Consider the following 27,231-nt stretch of genomic DNA (forward strand, 5'->3'; position numbering starts at 1 on the left):
AGGGAGCCCGTGGACCCGCGTGCTCCAGCAGGTTCGAGCGATTAGCCTGATTGCAGCATACAGAGACTTGCCTGCCACCTGTGGCAGTTTCAGATGAAATACAGCTTAGGAGACAGCCCTGTGTGGGAGCTTTGGCGCCAGCCTGCCCCTGGGGTTGCGTTATAGCCAAACGGCCTTGGTGAAGCAGTCTCTCCAAGCCCCAGATTTCCTGTTTACACAGTGAGGATAATTTCACACACCTGAAGGGCTGTGCTGACGCATCTGTGAGACGGCAGAGGACGGTGCCCGCTGTGATGCTGCCCACCTGAGGGATGCCCTTAGAACTCGCCCACCACCCCAGAGCACTCCACAGGGAAGGCTGTGCGGGGCAGCAGAGCAGCTCCATTCTGAGAAGGCCAAGGACACGGCTCAGTCCAGACCAGGTTGCTGAGCCTCTTACAAGTGAAATGATTCAAATGAGTTAGGGTCCAGGTCAGGTCTCGAGCCCAGCCTTCTGCCCTCTGCCCTCTGCCTTCTGCTCTCCACTCCTCCCTTACCCCAGGATCTTCCTCCTTCTCCACACCAGGGGTAGGGGACAGCTTGGCCAGCATTCTTGAACTTCTTTATCTCTAGTGTGTGTCTCTGTAAATTTAAACTTTCTCAGTTGGGTAAAAGCTTCAGAATTACTAGGATTCCTTTTGTATTGCATAATGTTCTTACCATTTAAGAGATTAGCAGGCATAATTTCAGGGAGCCCTCGTGAATGGCATGCCTCACTTAGCCTAATCTCTCTCTGGTACATGTTAAGACATATAAAGAGCACATCTCCAGCACACATGGGGAGCTCAAAAATGAAAGGTCCAACCTCTCAGGACAGTGGACTTCTTAAATAAGAAATGTGGTCAGTGGCTTACCTTGCTGTCAGTGCCGTGTTCTCTGAGGTAAAAATGCCAGGTGCCCACAGGTCTTTCCCATGTCATCTGGGAGAAGAGGGCAAGCTCTGAGTTTGAGGTGACAGTGGGAAAAACGGTAACTTAATGGGCCTTCCCTGGCCACACACTGGCAGGCAGAGACCACCTTTAGAAATTTCTTTTTGGGGAAAGCTCTCTCTGCCAAGCCCTGCATCAGACCTCATGAGCTGAGTTTGGCAGCCTGAGGGATGACCTAGGGAAGAGCTTGAGAGAGCAGAGCTCATTGAGACTCTGCTGGCACCTAGCCAGGGCAGGAGACCAAGTTATGCCCCCTCATTTGAGTGGGGGCATTACTATTTCGCCTAGACACTTGAATGTAAAATACATATTTTGTTACAGATAATTCTAGACTATAGAGGAAGGGTTTTCCAAGATAATTTCACCAAATTACATTTGAAACATAGGTCACCATGTTGTTGATTTTGTGTTATTTGTTTCTATATGAACAGACCATCCAGTGGTCCTCCACATATATGAACATTCCCAACAGACACCTTGCGTTTATACAGTCAGTCTCAAAGGACAAGTCTGAGGGAATGGAATCACGTGCGTCAGGCTGCTGCCCATGTCCGCAGGTGACTCCTTTTGGCCTTGGGTCGGAGAGCCGAAAGTTTAAGCCCCGAGGTACACAGCCACTTTTCTTCACTTACCTTTAGTGGACCGTCAGCATCTTTTAAAACTTACATGTGAAGATTGTGCACTTATCACAAGGAAAGACAGGAAAATGAAAGGAGAAGACAGACTGATAACTGGCTGGACTTCCTTAAGGTACAACCTTGGGGTCCTGGAGAGGCCAGCACAACATATACCCCACACACAGACCCCTCTCCTGGAGTACCCCCTAGCTCTGCGGCTCCTCTGGGCGCTGCAGTGACCTCGCTGCTCCCTTCCCACAGCCTTCCCTGCCCTTTCCTCTCCCTGCCCACCCCCACCCGTCCACTCAGAACCCCACTAAACCCAGCCCCAGCCCAAGGACAGCATCTCTCTCTGACCCCGGAGCACACCTGAAGGGCTGTGCTGACGCATCTGTGAGACGGCAGAGGACGGTGCCCGCTGTGATGCTGCCCACCTGAGGGATGCCCTTAGAACTCGCCCACCACCCCAGAGCACTCCACAGGGAAGGCTGTGCGGGGCAGCAGAGCAGCTCCATTCTGAGAAGGCCAAGGACACGGCTCAGTCCAGACCAGGCACTCTGTCCGTGGGAATGGTGCAGCCCTGGGGCCATTCATATTCACATCCTTCTATGCTTGTCTCTCAGGTACATTTATAGAGTGAATGAATGAATGAATGCAGTAATCATTCCCCAGAAAATTCTTAACTGTCTCAGCCAATCAGAATTTCCCCGCAGTCAGCTTTCAGAAGCCTGGTAATATTTTTTATATTTATCGCCTTAAAGAATACGTCAAAAAAAAATCAACACTAACCACTATTTTTCAGCCAATTCCTGATTGTGTGATAAGAAACACAATTGATTCCTTGAGGGAGAAAACTTCAGGTTAAATTCTTGTGGAAATCCTTACAGCCTGTGTTGTTCAGCTGAGATGTAGCAAGAATGTAAATAGCTAGGTCCTTTAACCTACCTCAGATATTTACTGATGTAAAACATTCTATGCTCATACCAAAAAAAAAATCCCAAACCAGCCCGGGGTTATGACTGTCAGTCCTATTGCTGGGCATACTGTCCTGTGTGGCTGAGTCACAGGTCAAGAGAAATCTTTGAAGAAAGGCATAAGGTAAAAATACTAACACGCAAGTTGAGATGATTGGAGATAAATAGATCTATATTTGCCATATATGGTAATAAAAGAAAAGTCTGTGCGAAAACTCTCGACATTTATGGACCTTCTCTATGATTCATCTAGCAGGGCCAGCAGCTCCAGCCAAGAGATATAGAATTTGTTAAACTGTATCTCTTTCTTGAGTTGTTTCCCTGCAAAGAAGCCATGATGTATATTCAAAAGAAAATTTCCAGGACTGTGTAAAAGCTTTAGTATTTGGTAACAAGCCTGAGAAAGATTGCTAATGGAATTCCAGAAGTTTTTTAAAACCATTTGTTTACTAAAACACATAATAATTCCCTAAGCATGAGCGATTTCTCTAGAGCCAGGTTCACACATTTTCTGTGACTAGTCACTCTCCCTCCCATTTCAGAAGTAGAGAGGTTGGTGCATTTTTGACTGAGTGGCTTGGATACATGCTCTTCTCCCTTGCATCTGTTAAAGAGTTGAGTGTAATTTGTGGCTTCACTCCTAGGGACAGGGTTAAAAATGAGCACCTCATCCTGTGTTTCCTTAAGTCCAGTGGTTTCCGAACTTTGTCTAGGTCTTGCCTCCTGGGCCCCTGACTCCTCAGGCAGCAGGCCCTGAAGAGATTGACATCTCTGGACTTCACAGGGGGTTGCTGTCACAAGTGCCTTTAGAAGCTGCATTTGTGGCACATGGCCCTCTTCCCCAGGGTTTCCCATGAAATGCGCTGATTTTGCAATGGCATACATGCTTACAGCTGCAAAGTTGGGTATACATCTCTTGGTCTATACCAAGATTTCCTTTCAGAGACATTCACAGCCACACAGACTAACAGGAGGGAGAGTCAATGGATGGATGAAATATCTTTCAGATCTTCAGGCCACAGCATAATTGGCATGATGAGTAATTCACCTTCTGTCTCTACACTTCCAGGCCTCATGAACCTCATCCCTGACCTCTGGGGTCTCCCGGAGGTGGGGCCTGCCTGATGAGACGGGGTGAAACTAAGGAGGCACTTACTGGGTGCCCTCCAGTGGACTTGGGATGAATTTGGGTTGCCTTCCCAGAGCGTGCCAGTCTGCCATCTGGGATGCTGAAGTGGAGGAAGGCCAGAAAGCCCCTGGGAAGCTATTCTGTTCCTTGGAAGCTTTCATTTCTCCTTAATTGCTAGGTTGAGGCATTGCACTAGGAAGCCTCTGAGCATCTTAAAACAAAATATGATTCCAAAGGTTAAATTCCCTAGTTACCCACTGAGTTACACATATTTCTTGGACTCAGTTCCCAGCAGTATGATATGAATAATTCCACTTAGAAATTAAGAAATTATGTTCTGTATTTCATATATCCATGGTTCTGTAGTATTTTTCAAAAAAGAAAACGTAAAAATTTAAGTTCCCTGTTTGGGTGCCGTGTCGGTGGGGCCCCCTGGTGCATGGAGCGTCTCCAGGTGCTTGTTCTGTTACCCCCGCAGGGCACTGCAGAGGAAGGGCCCTGACTTTCTTTGCGTTTGTGCATTTGAATCAGTGTCTGAGAAAGCATTTACTGGGTGCTCTGTGTCTGCAAGTAGATATTCCCATCATTTATTATTAATTATTCCTCTGAGCAGCTCTATGAAGCAAGTAAATAATAAAAAACAATATGTGCTGATTATTAAGCTAAAATGAAGGTATATCTTTTCCATGCTGCTTTATTTGGGGTAAGCTAGTTGCACGCAAATGATGAATAGACTTGAAGTAAGGCCTTTGGGTGGAGAAACAAATCAAACAGATCAGAACTATGAAGGAAGGAGTGGGTCTGAGTTATAATCTTAAGTCTTTTCTCTCTTGGTGGCAGAATCTGTCCTTGTTTTGTATTTGTCTGCTGGGTGCCAACATCTCCTATCTAGGATCTGCGTGGGGCTGGTTCCTGCCTCTTTGGGGCTGGTTTGAGATGATGTTTTATGTCTGCCAAGATTGTCTGAGATCTCTGACTTCTTCCTCTGATTATAAAAAGTACAAATGTTCATCATAGAAATTTGCATATAACATAAGCAAGGTAGTAATCAATCACCTGTAATCCTAGACATAAACATTAGCATATTGCTCTAGATCTTTCTAATCTTTTTTGTTCCTAAATATTACATATTCTAAAACAATAAAGATTATGTAGTGTGTACTGTATTATAGCATGGTTTCCCCCTACCCATGGTATTTTATATAAATTTTTAAAATGTAAAACAAATGATGGACCAATAGGTTTCCTGCAGACAATTATTGTACTCATAAAATAATTTTTCCGTGGAGAAATAGTGTAGCTTAGTCATGCATTAGTAGGTATAGAATATGTTTCCTTGTGGGCTGTGCATGGAGCCTGGCTGCTCAGTTGGCCACATGGATGTCAGCGTATCTGGAGATTCCGTCATTGTGGAACTGCAGGGGATAACCCAGTCGCTCTCTAAATCTTGAAAGTCTCCTTACTTTTAAAAACTATTAATTGATCCCCATCTTCAATTTTCAAAAGAATGTTTTTGATGTTACAGTTTTATTTGAAGACAAAGAAATGAAAAGCATCTTACCTCCACTCATCTGCCATGTAACACCAGTGTGGTTCTTGTCATTCCTTTCCCAGCACATCTTTATTTATTCATCTTTATGACATGGGGGTCATACTGATTTGGTAGTTCATGACTTCTCTTCCCCTTTCTCTCCTCATTTAACCTTACTTATCCTCCAGCTGTGGACTGGGTGCCCCTTCCTCATAGGAGCCCTCCCTGCTGTCCCGGCCAGGTCTGCATTGGAATCGCGTCCCCACTGCCATGCGATTGCCCAGCCCGGCTCTGACCAGGGGAGCGTTCTCCTGTAGGTGCTAATTGACTAGTGTCCCCCGACTAGACAGGAGCTCCAGGAGGCACAGGAACCTACTGGTTTTACCCAGGAGTCCAAGAGTACCTAGAACCATGCCTGAGGGCCTAAAGTCGCTACTCAACACACACGTCTTAAAACAGTGGCAATCACGTTCATCATTCATGGTATTAGCCATCCTTTGAGAAATAGTTTTACTGACTACCTAATATGCCAACCTGTTATGTTACTAAAATTTATTTAATAAGGATTTCCCTGCTGTCGGAATTTACATTATTTTGAATTTCTCTTCTAAATAATGTGCTAAACATGCTTGTGCATAAATTTCTGCCGACATCACTGATCATCCTTATATGTAAATTCCTAGGAGCACTAAACTGAAGGATTATCTCCCCAATCCAGAGCAGCCCATTTGTCTAAATGAGAGCAGGGCCTCAGATCTGGAGTAAATTACCCAGTGGGGGTGTGTGGCAAAGTCACACGTCTGGTTCCTTTCAGAGCGTCCCAGGGTAAAAAGGCACCTCAGGGTAGGTCCCCTGTCAAAGACTCAAATCCCCTTTGCAGCTGCTTCCATAAAGAGCCAGCTGTGTTCATGCATTCAGTCCACAAGTATTCACTTGTGGGGGCTTTAAAGCCCTGGCTCTCAACCTGGGCTGGCATCTTCCCTGCGCAGTGATAGAGGACTTCTCCCAAGACTCTTGGTGTTCGGGGTTTGGTGGTGGGGCAGGGAAGGTGGCAAACTCAGGTTCCTCTGACTAATTCTCTAGATGTGTCTGCTCTCTGTCTAGCACCACCAGTGGTCCCAGGAGTAGAACTGGGCTGTGTATGGTTCCTCAACAGTCTACTAGCCATCTAGACTTGGCTCCTCATTCACAGTGGGATGTAAGCCCCGTGAGGGACCACAACTAGCTCATTCATAGCATGCAGGAAATGCTCAAATGGTTTTATAATAAAGTATGTGCATAATATGTAATTCCTCTCTTTGACAAACTCAAAACCCATTGATGTATAGGTAAATAAGCAAGTCACAGTAGTATTTCCAAAGTCCTGAAATAAAAGCAGAGGTTTGGACAGGAGCATTTATTCAGAAAGTGACCTGGAAGAATATTTTAAAAACAGACATCCTTTGAGAGCTAGAGGAACCTGAATTTGCCTCCTCCCACACCCTACCAGTGAATCCTTGGCCACCAAGAGTCCCACATGAAGTACCTGTGCCACCCAGCAGGGGTGGTGCCAGCCCAGGCTGAGAGCCAGAGCTTCCAAGACCTCAGACCCACAGATGCCATGAGCTCCAGTGGCATCTGTGAGATGGGAGTGGCTTCGGTGCCCAGAGGCAGCTGCCTGTCCCAGCTGCTCTGTGGGAACGTCGTGGGCTGTCAGTGGACTGACAGTGGACAGCCTTGACATCCTGACAACTGGATATGACTCTCTGCTCCAAATCTAGAAACCATAGAGCTGCCATTTCTCAAATATGTCAGTCCCTTCAAATTGAGGACTCAAGAGAGCTCTTGTATCTGTGTGTATCTATCAGTAGTGACTGTGCTAGAGATTAAAACTGAGCCATTTTGAAGCACAAGCACACATAAGCAATGTGCCATTACATCAGAGTGGTGACATCATCACCCATCATAGCATTTGGAAAACACTGTACGTTTGTGGGAGAATGAGAGTGAAAAAGGCAACTAACAAATGTACTTTTGACCTTGTGAACCCGTGGAAGGGTCTGAGGGAGCCAGGAGTCCCAGAGCCCACTTGAGGACCACTGACTGAGCTGTCACCATGTGCTGCCAGCTCTTCCTTCAGCCTGGGGCCTCTGTGAATCTCAAGTCTGTGTCCTGGGCACCATCCTCAGCCTTCTTCACCTTGCGTCCAAGTTTGGGAGTTACCAGCCTGATAAACCTGCCACTTTTCATCATCAATCCAGTCTTCCTAAAGAAGATGACCACTTACTTTTACCCAGAAGCACTGGGGTTCTTCCCCTCCTGGCTCCTCCAGGCACCGTGCTCTGCCTTCCAATGCCCACAGCCAGCCCTTGCCACCCACCTCTAGGAACCCTCTGCTCAGGCTCTGCATATGCTCCTCTTCTCTCCTGCTTCCCTCCAGCTCCACAAAGCCAGGCCTTCCCATTACACAGTTTTAATAGGCACAGTGCTAAAGGCACATTCATCAGTATTAGAGACGTTCTGCCAAGAGACAGAACATGGTTTAAATGGAGCAAAGAAATTTAAATGGGAAGAAATTATAGCATGAGTGAGTTTATCCCTTTCAAGATAATCTTATTTAATAACCAAAAAACTCACAAAGATGTGCATTTTATCTAGCCACAGAGGCAGCCTGGCAGGTTATATATTGTGGTAATTACATGTTTGGGGTTTCATTCCTTCCTTAAACTAGATTTCTATTATTTCAGAAAATGAGCCATTTGTAGAAAAGGACTATTCATTTATTTCATTGCTGGGTGGCCCATATACTGTAAAAATAGGTCAGCAACAGTCATCTAAGTTGACTGCTGATAAATAATTAAAGCTAATGGAATTTTCTCAAATCTGTGAACTAAAATCTTTGCAAAATTGCCAGGAGATACTGTCTGCTGTTGTATAAAAAGATATTTTTTATTTAACACTTCAGTTTAAATGCCATTTTAAATTACTCTTTTCTATCACAAAAGACTGGAAGGGAGTATGTGTTCATCTGTAAAAGTAACCCAAGATATGGGGCTCCATTGATATCTCATGATTCGTCTTCAGATGATGAGATGGGAAGCGAAGGTTTCAGTATCTTGGAACAAAGAGAAACTTCATTTTCCATTGAACTGTATTTTAAGTTGAACTCTATGACCTGTGCATCGTACGATATATATTGTCTTGGTTTAAAAACTCCGTACCTGGTTGGTCTATGCTCTTGTGTATGTGATAAGGGGGAATTCCTTAAATCTAAATGACGTGCAGAGAAACAAACTCTAACAGCAACTTTTCTTTTACAGATAATTATGATTCTCTTGTTGGTGCCACCAGGGCCTTATAAAAATACACTGGACAAATATGCATAGATGTTATTTTTAGAAGAGATGGTTTATCAACAAAAAGCAGATTGTTATAGTAAGAGCAGCCTTAAATGTGGTGCACAGAATAGGTTTTTTTTTTTTTTTTACTTAAAAAGAAAGATTCATCCCATCAGGATATTTTAGAATCCTGAAGACATCAGAATAAAAAATGAGTAATTAGATGCCTTTGAACAGTATGTCTTCAGTGTTTTGGCTTTAAGTTGTACAGAAAGGGTCATTTTCTCACTTCAGTTTGATTAAATATCTTGGTTGAAAAAAGTCAATTTGCTATTAGTTTTTAGCAAAGTTTTGTTAAACTGTGATACTAACAGTAATGACTGTGTTTTAATATATGTGTAAATGGTGGACTCCATTTTGAAAATACAAACATACTTGCATTTTTCTTTAAGAAAATACTGTACATAGAAATGTCTTGATTTAAAAGGAAATTATTCCATTCAAATTGCCCCTGTCTGGCATCTGTATAATCTGTGTACCTAGCAGCTGGAATCTGAATGTGTGTTGTATTTTTGAAGGTCATTAAAATCCTTTATTTGGCTGTAGGTCAGATGGCTGGTAGATGTAGTAGATATTGTCCGTGGCCATTATTAGATCCCAGTCCTTTCTTCTTCTAGGACTTTGTTCCATCATGACTGAGGAGGGCCTTTGAGGTGGCTCCTTGCTCAATGTGAATCAGAGGAATAGATAGCGTTAGAGATGCTGATGGAAACTTAGAACCACCAACAGATGTCTCTGTTCAGGACAGAAGAGGGACACAAGACCCTGGAGCAGCCCAAGGAGCAAGGATCCCAGGCCGAGGGCTCTGCCGAGGGTGTCACACAGGAATGGTTAGAGTGGCGTCTGGTCCGGCGAGAAGACACGGGGTGAGAGTAGGGTGTGTGGAGGGAGGTGAGCCCCACTCCCCAGACCCCCAAGGACGGGCTTGGCCTGGGAGAGGAAGCTTCTCCTGGGCAGGCCCAGGGGTGTGGGTGCCCGTGTCTTCCATCTCCCACTCCAGGAAATGCATATGAATCAAGTCAAGGAGAGTGGAATCACCCTGAAAAAGAATTTCTTTTTCTTTTAAGTGGATTATTTACCAACGAGCCGTTACTCCCAATAGCATCACTTGTACCCTCCTCAGGACAGCCTTTCTCCCGATATCTGCGTCCATGGTGGCACTGGCAGCACGGGTATTTGAAAACTGATCCCGCCACAAGTTATAGTCTAACACCATTAACTGTCCCAAGAGGGACAGACAGACTGGCCTCGGGCAAGAGACTGAACCAGATAACCCTTAGACTTCCAAGTTAACTTGATGAAGGTGACACATAACCAGTTGGTAGGTTGTGATTTAGGAAGGACAGCCCCTTCACCTCAATCATTATTCTCCTTTGTTATTCTCTGTGATCTCCTGCTGAAGGCTTAGTGTGTCCCAGAGTGAAATGCAGTGTTTCAAAAACATTTTATATTTCAAACAGTACAGTGACCCCCATGTGCCGTTGTCCATCTATGATAAGGATCAACCCATCAATACTTTATTCTCACCCATGACTCCTCCCCATTAAATTATTTTGAAGCAAAAATCAGATTTCACCCATAAATATTTAAGTACATATCTCTAAAAGCCCAAGGATCCTTTTAAAAAACAGCTGCAATACCAAAAATATAGACTTCCATAGTTTAAAAATAAAAACAACTTGGGACCTGTTGTTTTAACTTTAGTTCACTTTGTGATGTGCCGCATTTTGTCGATTGTAATACTTACACTTGCACATGTACAGCCATGTTCAGAATCAGAGTGTGTATTAAAATCAATGACATCAGTTTAGTAAGCGCATTTTTTTCTTTGAGTAGCACAAAATAATGGTAGATCTTATATGGGACAATAGGAAATTTAATGAATATGCTGTTCACATAATTTTTTAAAAATACATATCTAACATATTTTCAAGTCAGAGTTTTCTTGCTTTGAGGCCTGAGTAATGAGGGGGGAAGCCAGGGGTGAGCAGACTCACTTGGAGATCATTTTTTCAGCCCTAGGTAGAAAAACATGTGATTTCCTTATGCATAAACCTTCCTCGGGTTTTAATGCAAGCTATTCTTACGTTTTTGCCTGGTCCCTGTATCCCCACCACCACCCTCCACCACCCAAACACAGTGAAGAAAATCGAGACCAGGGCAGAGGGGACAGCTGAGTCACCCTGGGCTAGGGCTGCTCTAAAACAAAAGCTGAAGGAGTGAAAGCTGCTGCTGTCGGTGCCACGGGACTGGGTCCCCAATGGTCCCTGTGCCTGTCCCAGGGGCAGGGGTACTGGCCACTCAAAGAGTCAGAGTCCAGCCTATCTGTTGTCCTCACCCTGTGACTGGTGCTCCTGGGAAGGCTATGTTGTCCCTGAAGAAGACAGGCCCCTGGTCTTGGGCTCCTGCCGTGGCGGATGAGGCACCACCGAGGATGTGGCCAAAGGGCCTCAAGTCTTAAATGTCTGTCATTTCACAGAAAGGCAAGTGAGTTACTGTGGAGTACAAATGAAGGGGATTGTAAAACTCAGTGAGACATCCTGCGAAGTCTGGACTATAAAGCATTTTGAAAATAGAGACCATTTTATGACTCGAAGATGTGTTTGTGATTATAGCCTCCTTGTGTTTATGAATAAGTCCCAGGCTCTCCCTCTCACCTGCCTTTCCTTCCAAACCCAAACAGCTCTTGGGGGTCCTGGGCACCATTCTCTCCTGGTCACAGAGCTCTGGAACCCATGGTACTAGATTCCAAGATGCCTGGCCCCAGCATCGCACTCAACTGTGGAGTGGGAGAGACGTGGTGGGGTTTGGGAGTACTAGGCCCCAAGGTGGGAACAGAGACACCCAAGCACCCAAAATGGACAGAAATCCAAAAATTCACACCATGTGGGGCCAGGGACTGTGTCTTGGGACATTTCCTGCTTGCCCTGCACAGGTGCAATTGAACACTGTGTGGCAATTTTGTATTTTTCTTTCTGTTTTGCTTTTCAATCAGAGTGTTTTTCTCCAGCAATTATGACAGAAAATTCCTCAATAGCATGTTACTGTTCAATTTTCTTATCTAGAAAGTGAGCTATGAATCAGTGGTTTGGAGAATAATGAAAATCCTTCTCACATAGAAGCGTCTCTCTATAAATATTGCTTGTTGTTTGGAACACACTCAAGGGAGAGAAGGTTGAAATGCACTATTCTGGCTTTGCCAACAGACATCCGATATTAATAATCTCAAGGACAATGTTTTCTACGTGTTGAGATGTTAGTTGCTTTTTGCTCAATAAATGGTACAGGATCAAAGCAAATTTAAAACAGCACTGCAAAGCCTTTCACTGAATCAAGTGTAACCCTAAATCAGTAAGTTTTTTAGCTTGGTTAAATCCCTAATTATCATTCCAGGATGGTTTTGATTAGCCTGGACACCACTGTTCACAGTGTGTGATTGCAGAGAAGGGCACGTGGATGCACATGGTGCCCAGGGGTGGCAGGTCCTGCAGTCTGTCGTGCTGTCCGGACAGCCAAGGGCACTTTATCCTAAAAGGGCAGTGAATCATGCCATGTCCTCACTAACTGACTGCAGAGCAGCCCAGGAGTCAGCAGGGGACATTCTTGGTTGTGTCTTAGTTTAGTACCAAACCAGGTAATGTTTGCAGGGAGCAGAATTGGATAAGGAATTTCTCAAACTGCCAAAAATAAAATTGGAATGGATGATTTTGTTTCAGCTGGTGACTTGAAGATGTTATGTATCAGTAGTCTGTGGCTGGGGGGATGGGGGTGAATATTTAGTGCTTTCTTCTCTTCAGCTGTCTACATACGTGTGTGTGTGTGTGTGTGTGTGTGTGTGTGTGTGTGTGTGTGCACAAACCACTTATCCAGCTTTAATATCTTAAAAGATTATTTTAGCAGGGCTTTCAGGAGATGTGAATAGGCCCAAAGAAATGATTTTCAAAATACAGTGAGTTGCATATGGGGTGGCAGCAGAGATGAGTTTACTTAATTTATGATCATTGTGAGAGGCGTGGCCCTTCTGCCTACCTGGAGATAGAATATAGAAATACTTATATCATCTCCCATACTTCTCAAAGCTGATGTTTCTATGAAGCGGCTCTTTGCTAGATTGGTGGGGTTTGGGGGAAACAGAATGAGCCTCTTAAGAGGCACTGCTTAGTGGGCTGCACTCCAGGGTGCCTGTGTCTCGTACCTACAGCCCAGGCCTCCCCCACTCAAGTCCCCTTCTTCTTCTGTTCTCCATGGTGGTCTCAAATACCTTGACCCCCTCCTCCTTTCACTTCTCGTGACCACACCCAACTTCACCACTCCCCCTCTTGGTTTGGGCCCATGGTAAGACTTTTAAGTGCACCCCCCATATCACTGTCCAGGTGGCCCATGTGTCATCTCTGTGCCGCCATCTAGCTAAGGTGATGGATCCCTTTACAGAATGTCATGGTGGCACAGACAGGCCTTAGAGATCTAGGTTTATACCTTGACTCTTCAGCTGTGTGACCTTGGACAGATGTACTTCCCTTTCTGAGCCTTAGGTATCCTTATGTGTAGAATGTAGGTATCACTCTCTTATGATGGCAGGTTACTGGGAAACGGAGATGAGTCTAGCATATGGAAGGTCTGTGCCACAGTGCTCAGTGCACACCGACGCCCAGTAAATGAGAACCCTGATAACCTCTGCCTGGGACCCTCTCCCCATGGCACGTCCTGAAGTCTCTCTCCCTACCTTCCCTCCCCTCACACTTGCCACAGCCCTTTCCTCAGGGCCAGTTGCCCTCAGCTCCCACAGGTTAGTTTGCACCCCCAGCTCTACTCAGGATGTGCTCAGCACTCCAGGACCTCCCTGCCGCTCAGTCCTGTAGCTTTCTCCACATGTCTGCGCCCCCATGTGATGTAAATGGGTAACCTTTTACCTCTTGAACCTGGCTTCTCTTAACTTCTATTCTCCCAGCTCTCGTCCTCCTACATCTCTTGATTCTTGTTCTTTGGCCTCACTGCCATCCCTGCCCTCATCAGAGCTCCCTAGCTTTGACCCTGTCTCCCAGGAGAGCCCTGATTAGTGACTGTATCCCTTAACCCTGAGCTACTTGATGATGGGGGTGGGGAGTGGGGGGGATGGCATGTGGCCAGTCCAAAGTCAGATGTGCCCAAGTGTAAAATACACCCCAGATTTCAAAGACTTAATACCCAAAAAGGCATGGAAACTATCTTGTTAATGATTTTTTAAATGTATTACATAGGAAATTACTGTATTTTGGATTTGTTCGGTTAAAGGAAATTAGAATTAGTATCATCTGTTTCTTTTTGCTCTTTTAATGTAGTTGTATCAAATTTTAAGTTACTGGGTGGCTGGCACTTGATTTTGGTTGGACAGTGTTGGCTCAGGGCACAGGGCCTGCTCCCTCACGATCCAGGGAGGCTCACTCACTGCCCAGTTCTTGATTCACGTGGAGGGGTTGTGTGGTCAGTCGCCTGGTCTACATTTATCACTCACACACCCATTCCATGTCCTTTGAGGCCCCCTGTGTGCAGGCCTTGTCTTGGGCACTGGGAGGACAGAGATAAAGGCTTCTGTAAATGCGGCCCTGAGCACACTCACTGCCTTGGCAGCAAATCCGTGTTGATGGCATGAGTTGGTCTTTGCATCAACCAGAGGCACCTTGTGCACCAGGCCAGGGCCACACCAGCAGCCCTCCCGACTGTTCAGTGTGCAGAGGGTGCCACTGTGGGGCAGGACTGACCCTCCAGTAAAAGAAACATCCACCTGGCATAGAATGTGACCATTTACACAATCCAACCATCTGTAGTGTCAAAGCCTCTTGTGTGTAGGTTTCCTCAGCAAAATACTGGCCAGCCCTGTGTTGGATGCTGGAGATGGATGGGGAGGGTGGCCTAAAACCTGCCCTCAAGCAGCCCGCAGTCTAGAAGGAAGAGGACACACTCCAAACTATCATCACAGCCACCTTTATAGTCTCAGAGCGAGACATGACAGCAGGCACATCCATGACACGAGGGCCCTGCTGCTCCCAGTTCTGCAGCAGCCAGACCCAGGCCCGTTGGAAGCCCGGGGAGTCTTCTCTTAAGAGCCCACGGGCCATCAGCTGCTGCCCAGAGGCGCCCCATCTCCCACTGACAGTTGGAAGTCAAGCGCTGCTTTGAGGTTATCATCCTAAGATGTAAAGTATTCACATCTTATTTGTTGAAGTTAGGTTAATGTGGATTTGTGGCCTTTTGAGATTTGCTGCGTGTTTGTGAAAGACGGGCTCACGTGCCATGGACGCTGTCAGTGCTGGCTTTGGGAAAGTTTGTTAACTCTTCTTCGCCCACTGGAATGCAGTGAGAGCACTGGAGAATACAACCATACCTCATTCACAAGTCGCCATCGGCAAAGCCAGCCTTTTTGGAAAACAAACCACAAACTCTGGCATCTCATGTTCACATTTTGTGGCCAAAGCGGCTCAGTGCGATCATCCTGCCTACTTGTCCTTCCCCAGGGTGGGGTGGGAGAAAGAAGGGACCACCCACCCCACAGAATCCCCGGGGGTTCTCTCCCCTCCAGCCTGCCTGCTGCAGAGCATCCAGGCCGCATCACCCCCACCCAGTGTGCAGTGACCTTGCTCACATTTAGACCTCCCATGTCATGGTCTGTGGTTGCCAAGTTCCTGACAGAGGAGTGTGGCTCCTTCCTCCTGATGACGGTGTGGGCTTTGCCACTGATCCCGTCTGGGATCAAACAGTGATCCTTCTTCCATCATTCTTCCCCCTTTCCATTCTGTTTCCCCTCATTTTCCCTTTTGGTGTATATTGTATCCTCTCTTTCTGAAAAGCACAGGGGACTAAATGAATAGGATACTCTTTATTTTCCTATTGCTCCTGTAACAAACTACCATGGACCTGGTGGCTCAAAAACAAAAATTTATCATCTGACAGTGTTGGAGGTCAGAAGTCCAAAATGGGCTTTACAGGGCTGAAATAAGGTGTGGGCAGAGCCACGTTCCTTCCAGAAGCTTCAGGGAAGAATCATTACCTTGCCTTTTCCAGCTTGTTGGGCCGCCTGTATACCTGGGCTTCTACCCCTGCATCACCCTGAGCCCTGCTTCCATCATCAGACCCTCAGACTCTCACCCTCCCTCCTCCCTCCATGACCGTAAGGACGGTCATGATTACATGGGGCCTATTTGGATCTTCTGTTCAACTCAAGAGCCCTAAACTTAGTCACATCAACAAAGTCCCTTTTCACCATGTAACCTAATAGTCATGGTCCTGAGGATCTTTGTGGGCCATTATCATGCCTACCACAGATGGCCTTATGTGTTTAAGAAGAGACTAATAAACACTTTGATTATTTTTTGTCATTGAGCTTGGTGTAAAAATACAGAACATGATCCAGTGGAGGAGCAAGGGTGTTGGTGTCTCTGAGGAAATACTGATGTCACACTTAGGAATGCAATTGCAGAAAGATATGTGACTAAAAGGAAGGCTAGAATCAAAGGACTCCCGATCAAATACTTTTGTGGGGTTAGAGTACAAAATAGTGTGGGTTAGTTATGTTTGGCAAAGAGCTTGTAGGACAGCCCCGTCCAGTACATCACTGTGCAGTGACAGAGAAGCTCTGTGTCTGTGCTGTGCAACTCAGTAGCCATCAGCCTCACGTGGCTGCTGAGCACTTGAAATGTGGCTCCTGCAACTAGGAACCGAATTTTTAAATTGTGCTTAATTAAGCTGTGTTTAAATATAAGTTAATTTACATTTAAGTATAAATAGCTGGTGGCTGCCATAGCAGACAGCACAGACTGGAACAGATCCTTAACCTGGGTCCTGTGGTAGGCCTCAGTGAAATGATCTGCAGTTTTTTCCCTGAGGAAAGGGTCAATAGCTTTCACCAGATTCTCTGAAGTCTTCATGACCCAAAAAGGTTAAGGGCCCTGGTCTAGAGGAAAACCACAAACATGGTGGTGGGGGGAGGATGGCAAGCACAGAATGCCTGGAGCCTTTCTTCTAACACTGCTAGCTCAGAGCTCAGAATGCAGGGACCCTTTGACTGCGTGAGGTGCTTGGCTGAAGGAACATAGAATGCTGTCAGTCAGTCAGGTACTCAAAGAGCAGGTGCCAGCTGTGCCCGTGTGCGCACACAACCGACTAGGTGGCTCACTCGGGTGCTGAGCAGCCCCAGGGCCAGGGCTGCTTAGAGAACCGCAGCATCCCACAGGGGGAGAGGCCAAGGGGCCATCCCCTGAGCCCTCCCTCTATATCCACCCTTACGTAATGCTTGAAAATCCCCATGCAGAGAAGGCTGTCTTCTGCGACACTCAGATCCATTTAGGGCAACTTTAAATTTGCTGGAAAACTTTGTCTTAAAAAATAATAATGACATTATGCATGAAAATAAAGTTGTTAATATTATTGAAGCACTTACAATGTGCCAGGAACTGTGCTTCCCACTTGATGAGTTTTACTTGTTCTCATATTAAGGAGACATAATTATCCCCAAGCACATTGGGAATGGAGAACTGAGCTAAGGAAGTGAATGAATTGGCATCCTGCATTCCCACAGATATTGAGTGTCCTAGCCAGAATTCAGAATCAGGGCTCTGCCCGCTGCCTTTGTATTCTGAACCTGGTTCTGACCCAGGAGCTCTGGAGGGAGGTCCAGACCCTCCTTTGCCCATCTGTGCTTTTGATGGCAGCCCTCCTCAGCATTTAGAGATGGAGTAAGACAGGCACATTGAAAAGTGACCTGTGGCAATCCTGCCTGTCTTCCCAGCTCAGATGCTGCCATCTCTGTGAACTGCTCCTCACCAGCTTAATATGATGTTACCTCCCTCTTAGCTTCTCCCCATAGCACCAGGTCTATTTTTCTGAAATAATACTTGACTTTCTTCCCATGTTTTGGGAATGTCCGTCTCTACTAAAGTTAGTCATTTTCAACTGGGCCTCAGAATTTTTCAAACTGTGGCTACCTAGGCCTTGGCCCAGCCTTACTGAAGCCAATCTAGCACATGGATCCTGCTCAAAAAATACCTCATGTACCCTATCCCTCAGTAAAGAAGTTGCCTTATTTGAGTATATTTCAAAGTATTTGAAAGCATATACTTTCCAAGTATTTAGAGCACTTTCTCAATTCATTTTTTTCATTGAGATATAATTGAAATATAACATGAAACATAACATTGTGTAAGTTTGAGTTGTATAAGCAGATTAGCATGATCCCCTTATACATTGTGGTATGATGGCTACAGTAGCTTTACCTAACACTTTTGTCAGGGCACATAATAATCTTTTTTTTTTTTTGTACTGAGAACAGTTAAAGTTAGTCTCTTAGCGACTTTGAAGTTTATAATACAGGACTGTTGACCGTAATCACAATGGAGGGCATTAGTCAGTTACTTCATTTGAAATAAAATATTCTCAAGGAGATTATAAGGACTTGCCTCTGTGATGTCCTGGTATGTTATGAGATGAGTACTGATGGCTTGGGATAAAATTTCCAGAGACTGTATCAGATACGGATTCAAAACGGGTATCTCCCATTAACAGTACTCAAACATAGCAGCTAAAATGTAGGATGGTGGCCCAAATCCATTTCATATACAAACAAGTCAAAGCTACATTACCACACACTATTTTATCCTAAGCAGATTTTCTCAGCCTGTACCAGCAAAAAAATTTCCATCCATAGCACATTCAAAATGAGGTGTGCAGAACCAGCATTTAATAGAAATAAAATCTAGTAGTAGTCTTAAATTCACTTAAACTATGGCACGCCACTTGGCATCATTTGAGTTGTGTGGACAAAGGAATGGGGTAGGAAAGCTACCAGGGTGGCTTTATATAATAATCATCACTGAATTCACAGCTGCTTTTAGGAGGCCTTAACAAGTGTTTCCCTTCTCTTTCCCTCTTCAATGGCTGCCTCCTGACCCGCCCCTCTTGCTCCAGGATTTGCGCAAGCAGGTAGCACCACTGCTGAAGAGCTTCCAAGGGGAGGTAAGCATTTATATTTATTTTCTATCCCAAGCCATCCTTTGTAGTTCATTGCGCATTCTTTTTATTCTGATTAAATAATTGCCATTGATGTAAGGGGTTGACCCGGATGGAGCCTGCTCGGCTGCACCGACCCAGTGTCTCGCAGATTTTGCCCTTCCCGGTGTGATGTTTCCACTGGGCCCTCAATTAAAGCCCAAGTGGAAGGTGAAGCCATACTGGGCATGTAAGGAGGTGCAGGTTCTGGGCAGAAGTGGCCGGCATGATTGCACTTCCCACGGTGGACAGAGCTCATTCCTTCCTTGGCCTTTCAAAGCCCACAGACCCCCTGAAACTCACCATTCTCTGAACCAGCCAGGTGCTGCTACAGCTGTGAGGTGTGTGTCCTGTGCAGAAAGGAAAGACCAGTGAAGTCTGGGGCTTTCACCCATGGCCATTGGGGGAGGAGGAATTTCACTTGATTGAGGCTTAAAACAGAGCAACAGGCAGAAGCTGTGGGGATTAAGTTTGGGCTGAGTAGGAGGAACAGTTTTCTAAAGCATCCTTCCAGAAGAGGGCTGAGCCATCTGGCAAGAAGGCGGGCAGGCAGCCTGGTTGCCTTGCCTGAGTGGCGTCCACAGGGAGGGTGGTGGATGATGTGAGTGACCCTCCAGCTCCTTCTTAGCCCTTTGTGTGGAGACTCAGTGAATTTTAGAGCCCAGAAGTTTTGTCAGTGTGGTGGAGTCATTCACTCTTAGCTTCACTTCTCCTGTTGAAATAGTGGAAGCAGCGATAATGCTGAGGAGATGGGGCAGGGCCTTCCTGAAGCCCTTTCAAGAACCCTTAGTGGTGGGATCTTAGGAATTATATTTTCTTGCAACTCGATTCCCAGAGAACATGGGAAGGAGTGGTATTTGGGACACGAGCTGGAGAGTCCTGAGAGATGTGAGGAGCAGGCTGAGTGGGGCACCTTCTCGGACACAAGGCCAAGAGTCTGAGTCCTGGGCCCAGAGCTCTGGACTGAGAGGCCGGGGTCGGCAAGCCCTTCAGCTGGCAGGTGACAGAAGAGGACAGCCAGGAGCACTGCAGCAGGAGCCCAGAACAGAGATTCCAGGGCAGTGAGGGACCCGTGGAGGAGCAGCAGCTGCAGGGTCTGCCGATGACGGCAGAACACTGTAGCAGGGGCAGCCATGCTGCTCTGTTTATAAATTCCTGCTGCAGGAAGCCCCGCCCACATAACTGAGCTCCGTAGGGCACAGAGGCTATCAATGTCCCTGGTCTTGGAAGGACTTGAATTGCCCTTTCCCCAGATTCTCATCTCCAAACCCTCATTTTCTGAGTAAAACTGTCAGCTTAGACTTACCCACATTTGATCTGATCTCTTCTTTTACCTGTTCATCAGCTTTTGTGAGACCCTTAGCATAGTGTTTCTCCAGCTGAAGTAGTTCAGTGTGCTCTCTTTGTTGTTTTTCTTTCTTTTTGAAAAACTTCAAATCTACTTAAAGGTACAAAGATTAGCATAGTGAACCCCTGAATGCCCTTTATCCAGACTTTACCGCTTGCTAACATTTGCTGCAGGTGCTCCCCACTCCCTTTTGCTAAACATTTGAAAGAAAGTTGCAGATAATGGCACTGTACCCTTAAACACACGTATGCCTCCTAAAATTAGGGACATTCCTTGATACTACCACAACTCTGAGCATCACGCCTGGGCAAATAGCACTAATCCCATGATAGCTATTTGGTCCAAAATAAAATTTCTCCTGTTATCCACCGAATGTCTTTTATAACTGCCCTACCCCAACCAGGGTCCAGTCAGGTTCATGCATTGCATTTAGGAAAGATATATATATGTATGTATATATTTATTTATATACTTATATATAAAGTGTATGTATATATATATATATATTTTTTAAGTATACAACACCCTTCATCGCCTCACCTTTGTTACTGTTTTTTATTACTCTTTTTTTTTTTTTAAGAATCTAAGCCATTTATCTAATAGATTATACTACCTCCTGGATGGGTAATGGGTTGGGTTCTGGATATATTAAATTTGAAATGCCTAAGAGACATCTAGGCTTCCCATATGCCTACTTTTTTAAAGGCTATTTGAAAAGTAAATGTTTTTATAGCACCATTAATATTTACCAAGCCTCTGCTAATTGCTGTTATTTATGCTAAATCATTTGTGCTTGCTAGTAAGCTGATTTGAGTAGAAGGGATTAAATCCTACTTGTTTCTGAAAAATGAACTTTCGTAGTGGAGGGTACCTGCAGTCGGGCCACACGAAAAGTCACTGTTCTGAAAGTGAGCTGAAAGGCCGCATGTCATGGTGCTTAGACAGGGCAGGAGCCATTCAGCTTGCTTCTCTAAAAAGCTTCCTTCTTTAATCAGTGGCTTGTTCTTATATCCATCATTCATGTCTGCTGAACACAGTTTTATTTCTCAGATATATTCTTTGAGTTCATCCCAAAGTGCTTGAGATCCCCTGGGAAAAATGCACGGTGTTAGAGAAAACATACTTTGCTTTAGAATTTGTATCGATTACATCCCTATTTGAGGTCCCCTAAAGTAAAAACAAAATAAAACACTAAGTTTTCAGACAGCAAGGAAATTCACAAAGAACTTCAGAGTTCCTGTGAGAACACATGCTCATAGTGTCATATAGTGTCCTGCTGTAATGTCCTGAGAAACTGACCTGGCCGGGGTACTGCCTACTCCCATCATATTCTCTTACGGTTCTCAGTGTAAATCCAGACACCTTCCTTCCTATGGCTTCTAAGACCTGCATGACTTGGTAACTGCTTACCTTTCTAATCCAGCCTACATGCCCTTGCCCAGGCATACCTGCTTCCGGAAACACTCCCTCCTTCCACTCTCCCGGGCTCACTTACCCTTGGGCTTTCACCTTCTCTTAGGAAGGTCTTCCCTGAGCCCCACGTGATAGGCCTGGTCCCCTCTACTGTGAGCTTCCACTGCACCCCGCACCACCCTGTGACTCATTTGTCATCATGCCTGGGCTGCCTGTCCCCCTGTCTTTATCCCCATTGGTCTGTCAGATGTGTGCTGGCAACTGCTATGTCTTGTCTTGTCAGCCATTGTATTCCCAGCACCTGACAGAGCAACTGGAACTAGAAACTTTTACGAATCTCAAATAGGGCTACTGAATAAATGATTGAACAGTGCGGTTCCCCGAGAGGCCATTTTTAGAACATTTTGCCTCTGTTCTTTCTTCAGGATGTGTTGTTTTTAGTAGGGAGGAAGGGGCCCCGGACAGTATGCCCAGGAAATATCTTCAGAAGAAACTAGAAAAGAACTGCATTCATCTGTGATGGAAAGGGTTTGAATACCATGATCATAACAGTTACTTATAGTCATTAGAGCAAAGCAGTCACATTTAACCACACTGAAGTTTGATGGATTGATTGATCGTTCTACCTAAGTTTTTGTGTTTCACAAGCCCGGCCAACTGATCAGTGGGGGGAGGGGAAATACCCTAAAAGGTCAATCCAGTTTAAGGCTTATTTTAGTCCAGTAGTTCAGATGCCCCTTCTGTGAGGCGACACTCACACTGTAGGAAAATCCTGAGTCTTCAGCTGTCTATCTCCTTACCTCTCCCTAAGAAGAGTCCTAGTGTAGAAGGTCAAGGGGATAAGGCATTGGCTTAGGCCCTGCTCCTCTTGGCTACTGGGGAGCTAGATGCTTAAACAAGTGTTCTCAGAGGTGAAAATCCTCTTAAGAAAATACCTTAGGTACTTATATTAGAGTAGAAATAAAAAACTGAAAATCGATGAGCTTAGCATCCAGCTTCAAAAGTTATAAACGTACAACCTAATGAACACAAAGAAAATAGAAAATAATAAACATAATAAGAATATATAAGAATAAAAATGAATGAAAAGAAAACAAAGACCCAAGAAAGAAAAAGCCCAAAAGTTGTTTTTTTTAAAAGACCACTAGAATAGATACACCACCTTCATAATCAAGAAAAAAAAAAAAAGGTTAGAAATGGAAACAGAGAGAACTTTGTAGCTACAACAGAGATTCAAAAGATAATAAGGGACTTACAAACCATTTTATGCCAGTAAATTTTAAAACCTACACAAAATGGACAAGTTTCTAGAATACTCTCACATACCAAAGCTGACTAAAGAAGAAGTAGAAAACCTGAATAGCCTTACAACTATTACAAAAGTATTTCCACAGGTCTGGACAGTATTATGGGACTCCTATTGATCATTCATGAAAAGATAGACTTAGTCTTTTTCAAATTCCTTCAGAAAATAGAAGAGAGATCACTTCCTTACTCATTTTATGAAAGTTTTATAACCTTGGTACTAAAACCAAACAAAAACAGTACAAGAAAGGAAAATTAAAAATAAGTTTTATTTAGGCATAGATATGCAGAAGTTCATAGAAAAGGGATTAATAAATTGAATCCATCAAGCAAGAATGCAGTTTGGTTTAACATTAGGAAAGTTTATTAATGCAAATTATTATAATTAGCAGAAGAGGAAAGAAGAAAATAATCTCAGTAGTTATAGGAAAAGAACTTAATAAAATTCAACATCCATTCATGATGAAAATTACCAGCAAAATAGGAATAGAGGGAAACTTCTTGAACCTGGGAAAATGTATTTATCAGAAACCTACATCAATCATCATATTCAGTGATGTTAAAAAAATTATCTTAAAAATCAGAAACAAGACAAGAATGCCTGCTAGTATTGCTAGTTTTGTTTAACGTTGTCCTGGAAGTCTTAGCATGGAAGACAAGAAAAACAAATACAGTCTAAGTATTGTAACAGAAGAAACAAAACTCATTTTTTTCAGTGAGCTTCCATTATTTTGCAAGGTTGCTAGATATAAAATCAATATACAAAAGTAATTATACACCTCTATATTAATAGCAAATTGAAAAAGGATACCACAGGAGATGACAACAAAAGTAGAGGACACCTAGAAGTAAATAAAACAGTGTAAAGGAATACCCTCTGAAGAAAATACTACATTTATCTTGAAGGATATTAGACTTAAATGGAGAGAGATAAAGTATTCAAGGATAGAAATTCTCACTATTGATAGATACCAATTTTTTCCCAAATTGATTATTGAGTTCCAGTCAAAATTCCAACAGGATTGTTCATGAAACTTGAAAAGCTGATCCTGTAATTTATATGCAAGAGCAAAAGTCATTAATGGCAAAAATAATATTAAATAAGAATAGGATGGAGGATTTTCCCTACAGGATTATCAAAGCTCTAGTAATTGGCACAGGGATAGGTAAGTACCAATGGAGCATAATAAAGAAATCAGGAACTGACCTGTGCATATATAGAAGCAAAATATATTGCAAAGATGGCATCATAGATCTGGGAGGAAAGGGCCAGGTATTTCAATAAATGGTCCTCTGACAATTGGCTATCTTTGTGGAATAAAAGTAGATCCCTATCTCACCTAATATGCATAACAAATTACAGGCAAAGACTTAAGGCAAAACTTTAAATTTTTTAGAAAAAATATAGAATATGGAGACTTTGGGTTAGGTAAGATTTCTTAAACAGGAAACCATAAGAAAAAAATTATCATCAACCACATTAAAATTTAAATAAAACCCTTTATGTATTTTTTTTTCATGGAAAGATACTCTAGAGAAAATGGGAAAATAAGTCAAGGGCACTGCTAGCTGAGCTTTACCTTTGTGTGAACTAGAAAAAGACTATCTTTCTCAAGACATTTTACATGATCTGTTAGAAACTTGCATAATGAAGACTGAAATCGATCTGAATCTTTTTCCTAATAGAGATCACATGTCTCTAATGTGAATGGTGCCCCCTAGGGCCATGCTGCACACAGATCATATGTGAGTATCCTTGGCTACGAGAGACAGTTGCCATGAAAATTGTTGACAAAGGGTTAGTGTTGAAAAAATAAAATATTAGAAACTTTTACCTATTGAACTTTTACCTCTTAAGAAGACGAACAGCCCTACAGGAAAATAGTCAAAAGCCATGAACAGCATTCTCAGAAGAGATCGTCAGAATGGTCAATAAATACATGAAAAGATGCTCAACCTTGTAATCAGGGAAATGCAAATTAAAATAATCTAAATGCTGCTTATTCAGATTTATCAGGTTGGCCAAAATTCAAGTCAGGAAAGGAGTGTAAACTTTTTGAAAACCATTGTGGAGTCAGATACGAAAGAAGCATATATACCTTGACAGAGTGGTTTTACTCCTAAGTATATACCCTAAATCACCTTAAAGGTAGGCCCGAGGAAACAAATCCAGGAATGTTTGAAAATAGTAATAAACAAGTGGAAACAACCCACATTCCATCAGCAGTAGAAAGAATAAGGGTGGTATATTCATTTGATAGAATACGACATTGCAGGGCAAAGTGAATGAAATGCAAAACTGTGCAGTGTTGAGCTGATACTCACTAGGAACACACACGTATTTTTATTACATAATAAAACCATAAAGAAAAGGTTAAACAGGAAATTCAGAATAGAGGTTATCACAGGTAGGCATAAAGGAGGTTTCAAAGGTCATGAGAATGTTCCTACTCACAGGTGTTCATTTTGTTATTTATACTTTATATATTCTTTTGTAAGGATGAACTATTTCAAAAACAAATGATCATGCTTATAAGGCAATAGCTATATAATTCTATTTTTGCATGTGAGAAGTGGAGTGTTATCTTCTCCCTTCTCTTTGCATTTCATCTCTGATAAAATTTAATCTCCAGGTAAATAGATGCTTCCGGTGAGGCCATGCACTTGGGAAGGCTGAGGGGACAAGCACATTTGTAATTATGTTCAAAATGGCATTTGTGAGACACTTAGCAGGTTCAGGCTCTATGGCAGGTGCTTTTCAGGTGTGTGCCTACCCAGCCCTCCCAACACTGGAAAGTAGCTGCCACTGTCACCTAGTCTCCAAAGCTGAATGCTGGCACCTGCTATGGGAGAAAGTGCCCCTTCCTCAAACTCCAGTCCCTCCACATGGGCTCTGGAGCCCACTTTCTCGAACTTCCTCAGGAGCCACAGCCCTGCAGTTGCCGCCTGTCCTGTATCTTCAGCATTCCTACAAGTGCTAGTAGGTTCCATCTTGAGACCCAGAGAGAGCCTTCTCTGCCCCCGCCTGCCCTCCTGACCAGCTTCTCCAGGAGCATCTTCAGCTGCCCCAGCCTGGCATTGTGCACCCCCACTCCCCACCCCTGACCATTTCTGTCCTCGGCTCTCACCTCAAGGATATTCAGCCCCCTGACAGCTCCTCTCCATCTGTTCCCTTCTCTTGACTTCCCATTGGTTGTCCATTCTCCTCTCCAGCTGTTGAGTTTTAGTCTTTGTTGGGCAGTGCTTTTCATTCAGACTTGAGTAATGGCATCCTTTGCTGTATAATCTCTCTGGATCTATATGCTGGAAACACATTGCTGATCTCACTCAGTCTTCTCTTTTGAGTTTCAGGCTCATATGAGATGACGTATTTGACATTGCTTCATGGGTGACCCACAGGAGAGAACTCCAGCCCACACCCACAGCCCTGTCCATCTTCCATACCTGCTGGAACTTCCTCCTCCTCCTCCTTTCTGCCCCTCTCAGTAGTAACCCCCAGTCCACTAGTAGCTCCAGCTGGAGTCTAGGACACCCTCCTTTCCCACAATGCCCGTTGCCACCATCCTACCAAAACAGTGTATCAGGTCTCCCTGATTCTTCCCCTCCCTACTACCCGCAACCTTGTCCAAAGCCCTCGGTGTCACCAAGGCCATTGCAGTGGCTCCCTGACTGGTTGCTGTCCATCTCTTCCCCACTCCACCCTGCTTTTTTCTATGCCATGGCCAAGACCAGGTCACTCCCTGCACATAGCCTTCAGTGGCTGCCCAGTGCCCTGGGACAGACACAGAACCCTGGCATTGGCCTTCAGGGTGTCCTGGCCTGGCCATGGCCTGCCTCCCAGCCCCAGTGGTTCCCTTTGCCCTACCCTGTTCCCCAGCCCCCTCCCAGTCTGCTCCTTCTTCTCCTTTAGGGCCCACATCCAATGTCAGGTCCTCAAAGAGGTCTCGTCTGAACACCAGTCCAGCCAAGGCCCTCTTATTATTTCTCTTATAGAACTTCATCCTTTTGTCCAGTGTCTGTGAGTTTGTTTGTGTCCCCTGCTCTCTCTAGACTTTTCCATGTCTGTATTGGCCTCCTCTGTATGCCTAGTACCTGACCATAGTGAGCATGTAGTAGGTGTCAATTGGATGGGCAGGGGAAGCAGCTTCCTCACTTTACAGATGAGGAAACTGAGCCCAGAGAGGGTAAGTAAACTCCCTAATGTCACACAGGTGATAATGGCATGCCTGGGGCTGTCCGTCACCCCCGCCCATGTTCTCCAGTGTTGGCACACTCAGATACTGCGTGAGGAGCCAGGAGGTGGTGCCCCACACCCCTCCATCATCTCAGTCAGCCTCCCCAGTCTTTGACAGGGACGGTGGGTATTCATATTGCATGAAATGCTTTACAAACCAACCACAGGCCCCCCTCCCCTTCTGATCTGCCCCTTGTGTATGGATTCTGGCACCCCATGCAAATAAATATCCATAACTGTATGCAGACATCTCATTACCCCCTGGAGGATGGGGCCCAGGTTAGCCACAGACAGTGACTTCATCCCAGTATTACCTGC

The 27,231-nt window shown here is 44.5% G+C and overlaps 1 protein-coding gene across 14 annotated transcripts in view; it reads left to right on the forward strand.

Annotated features, from left to right (window-relative positions):
• The window catches only part of CUX1 (cut like homeobox 1), a 370,873-nt gene that overhangs the window by 152,032 nt on the left and 191,610 nt on the right, over positions 1-27,231 (forward strand). For all 14 annotated transcript variants that reach the window (XM_073215149.1, XM_073215150.1, XM_036998750.2 and 11 more), the window contains exon 3: positions 18,533-18,580. In XM_073215149.1, coding sequence (XP_073071250.1) covers positions 18,533-18,580 — 48 coding nt within the window. The remainder of the gene's footprint in view (positions 1-18,532; positions 18,581-27,231) is intronic.

Source organism: Manis javanica, chromosome 10 (assembly GCF_040802235.1).
Source record: "Manis javanica isolate MJ-LG chromosome 10, MJ_LKY, whole genome shotgun sequence".
NCBI lineage: Eukaryota > Metazoa > Chordata > Mammalia > Pholidota > Manidae > Manis > Manis javanica.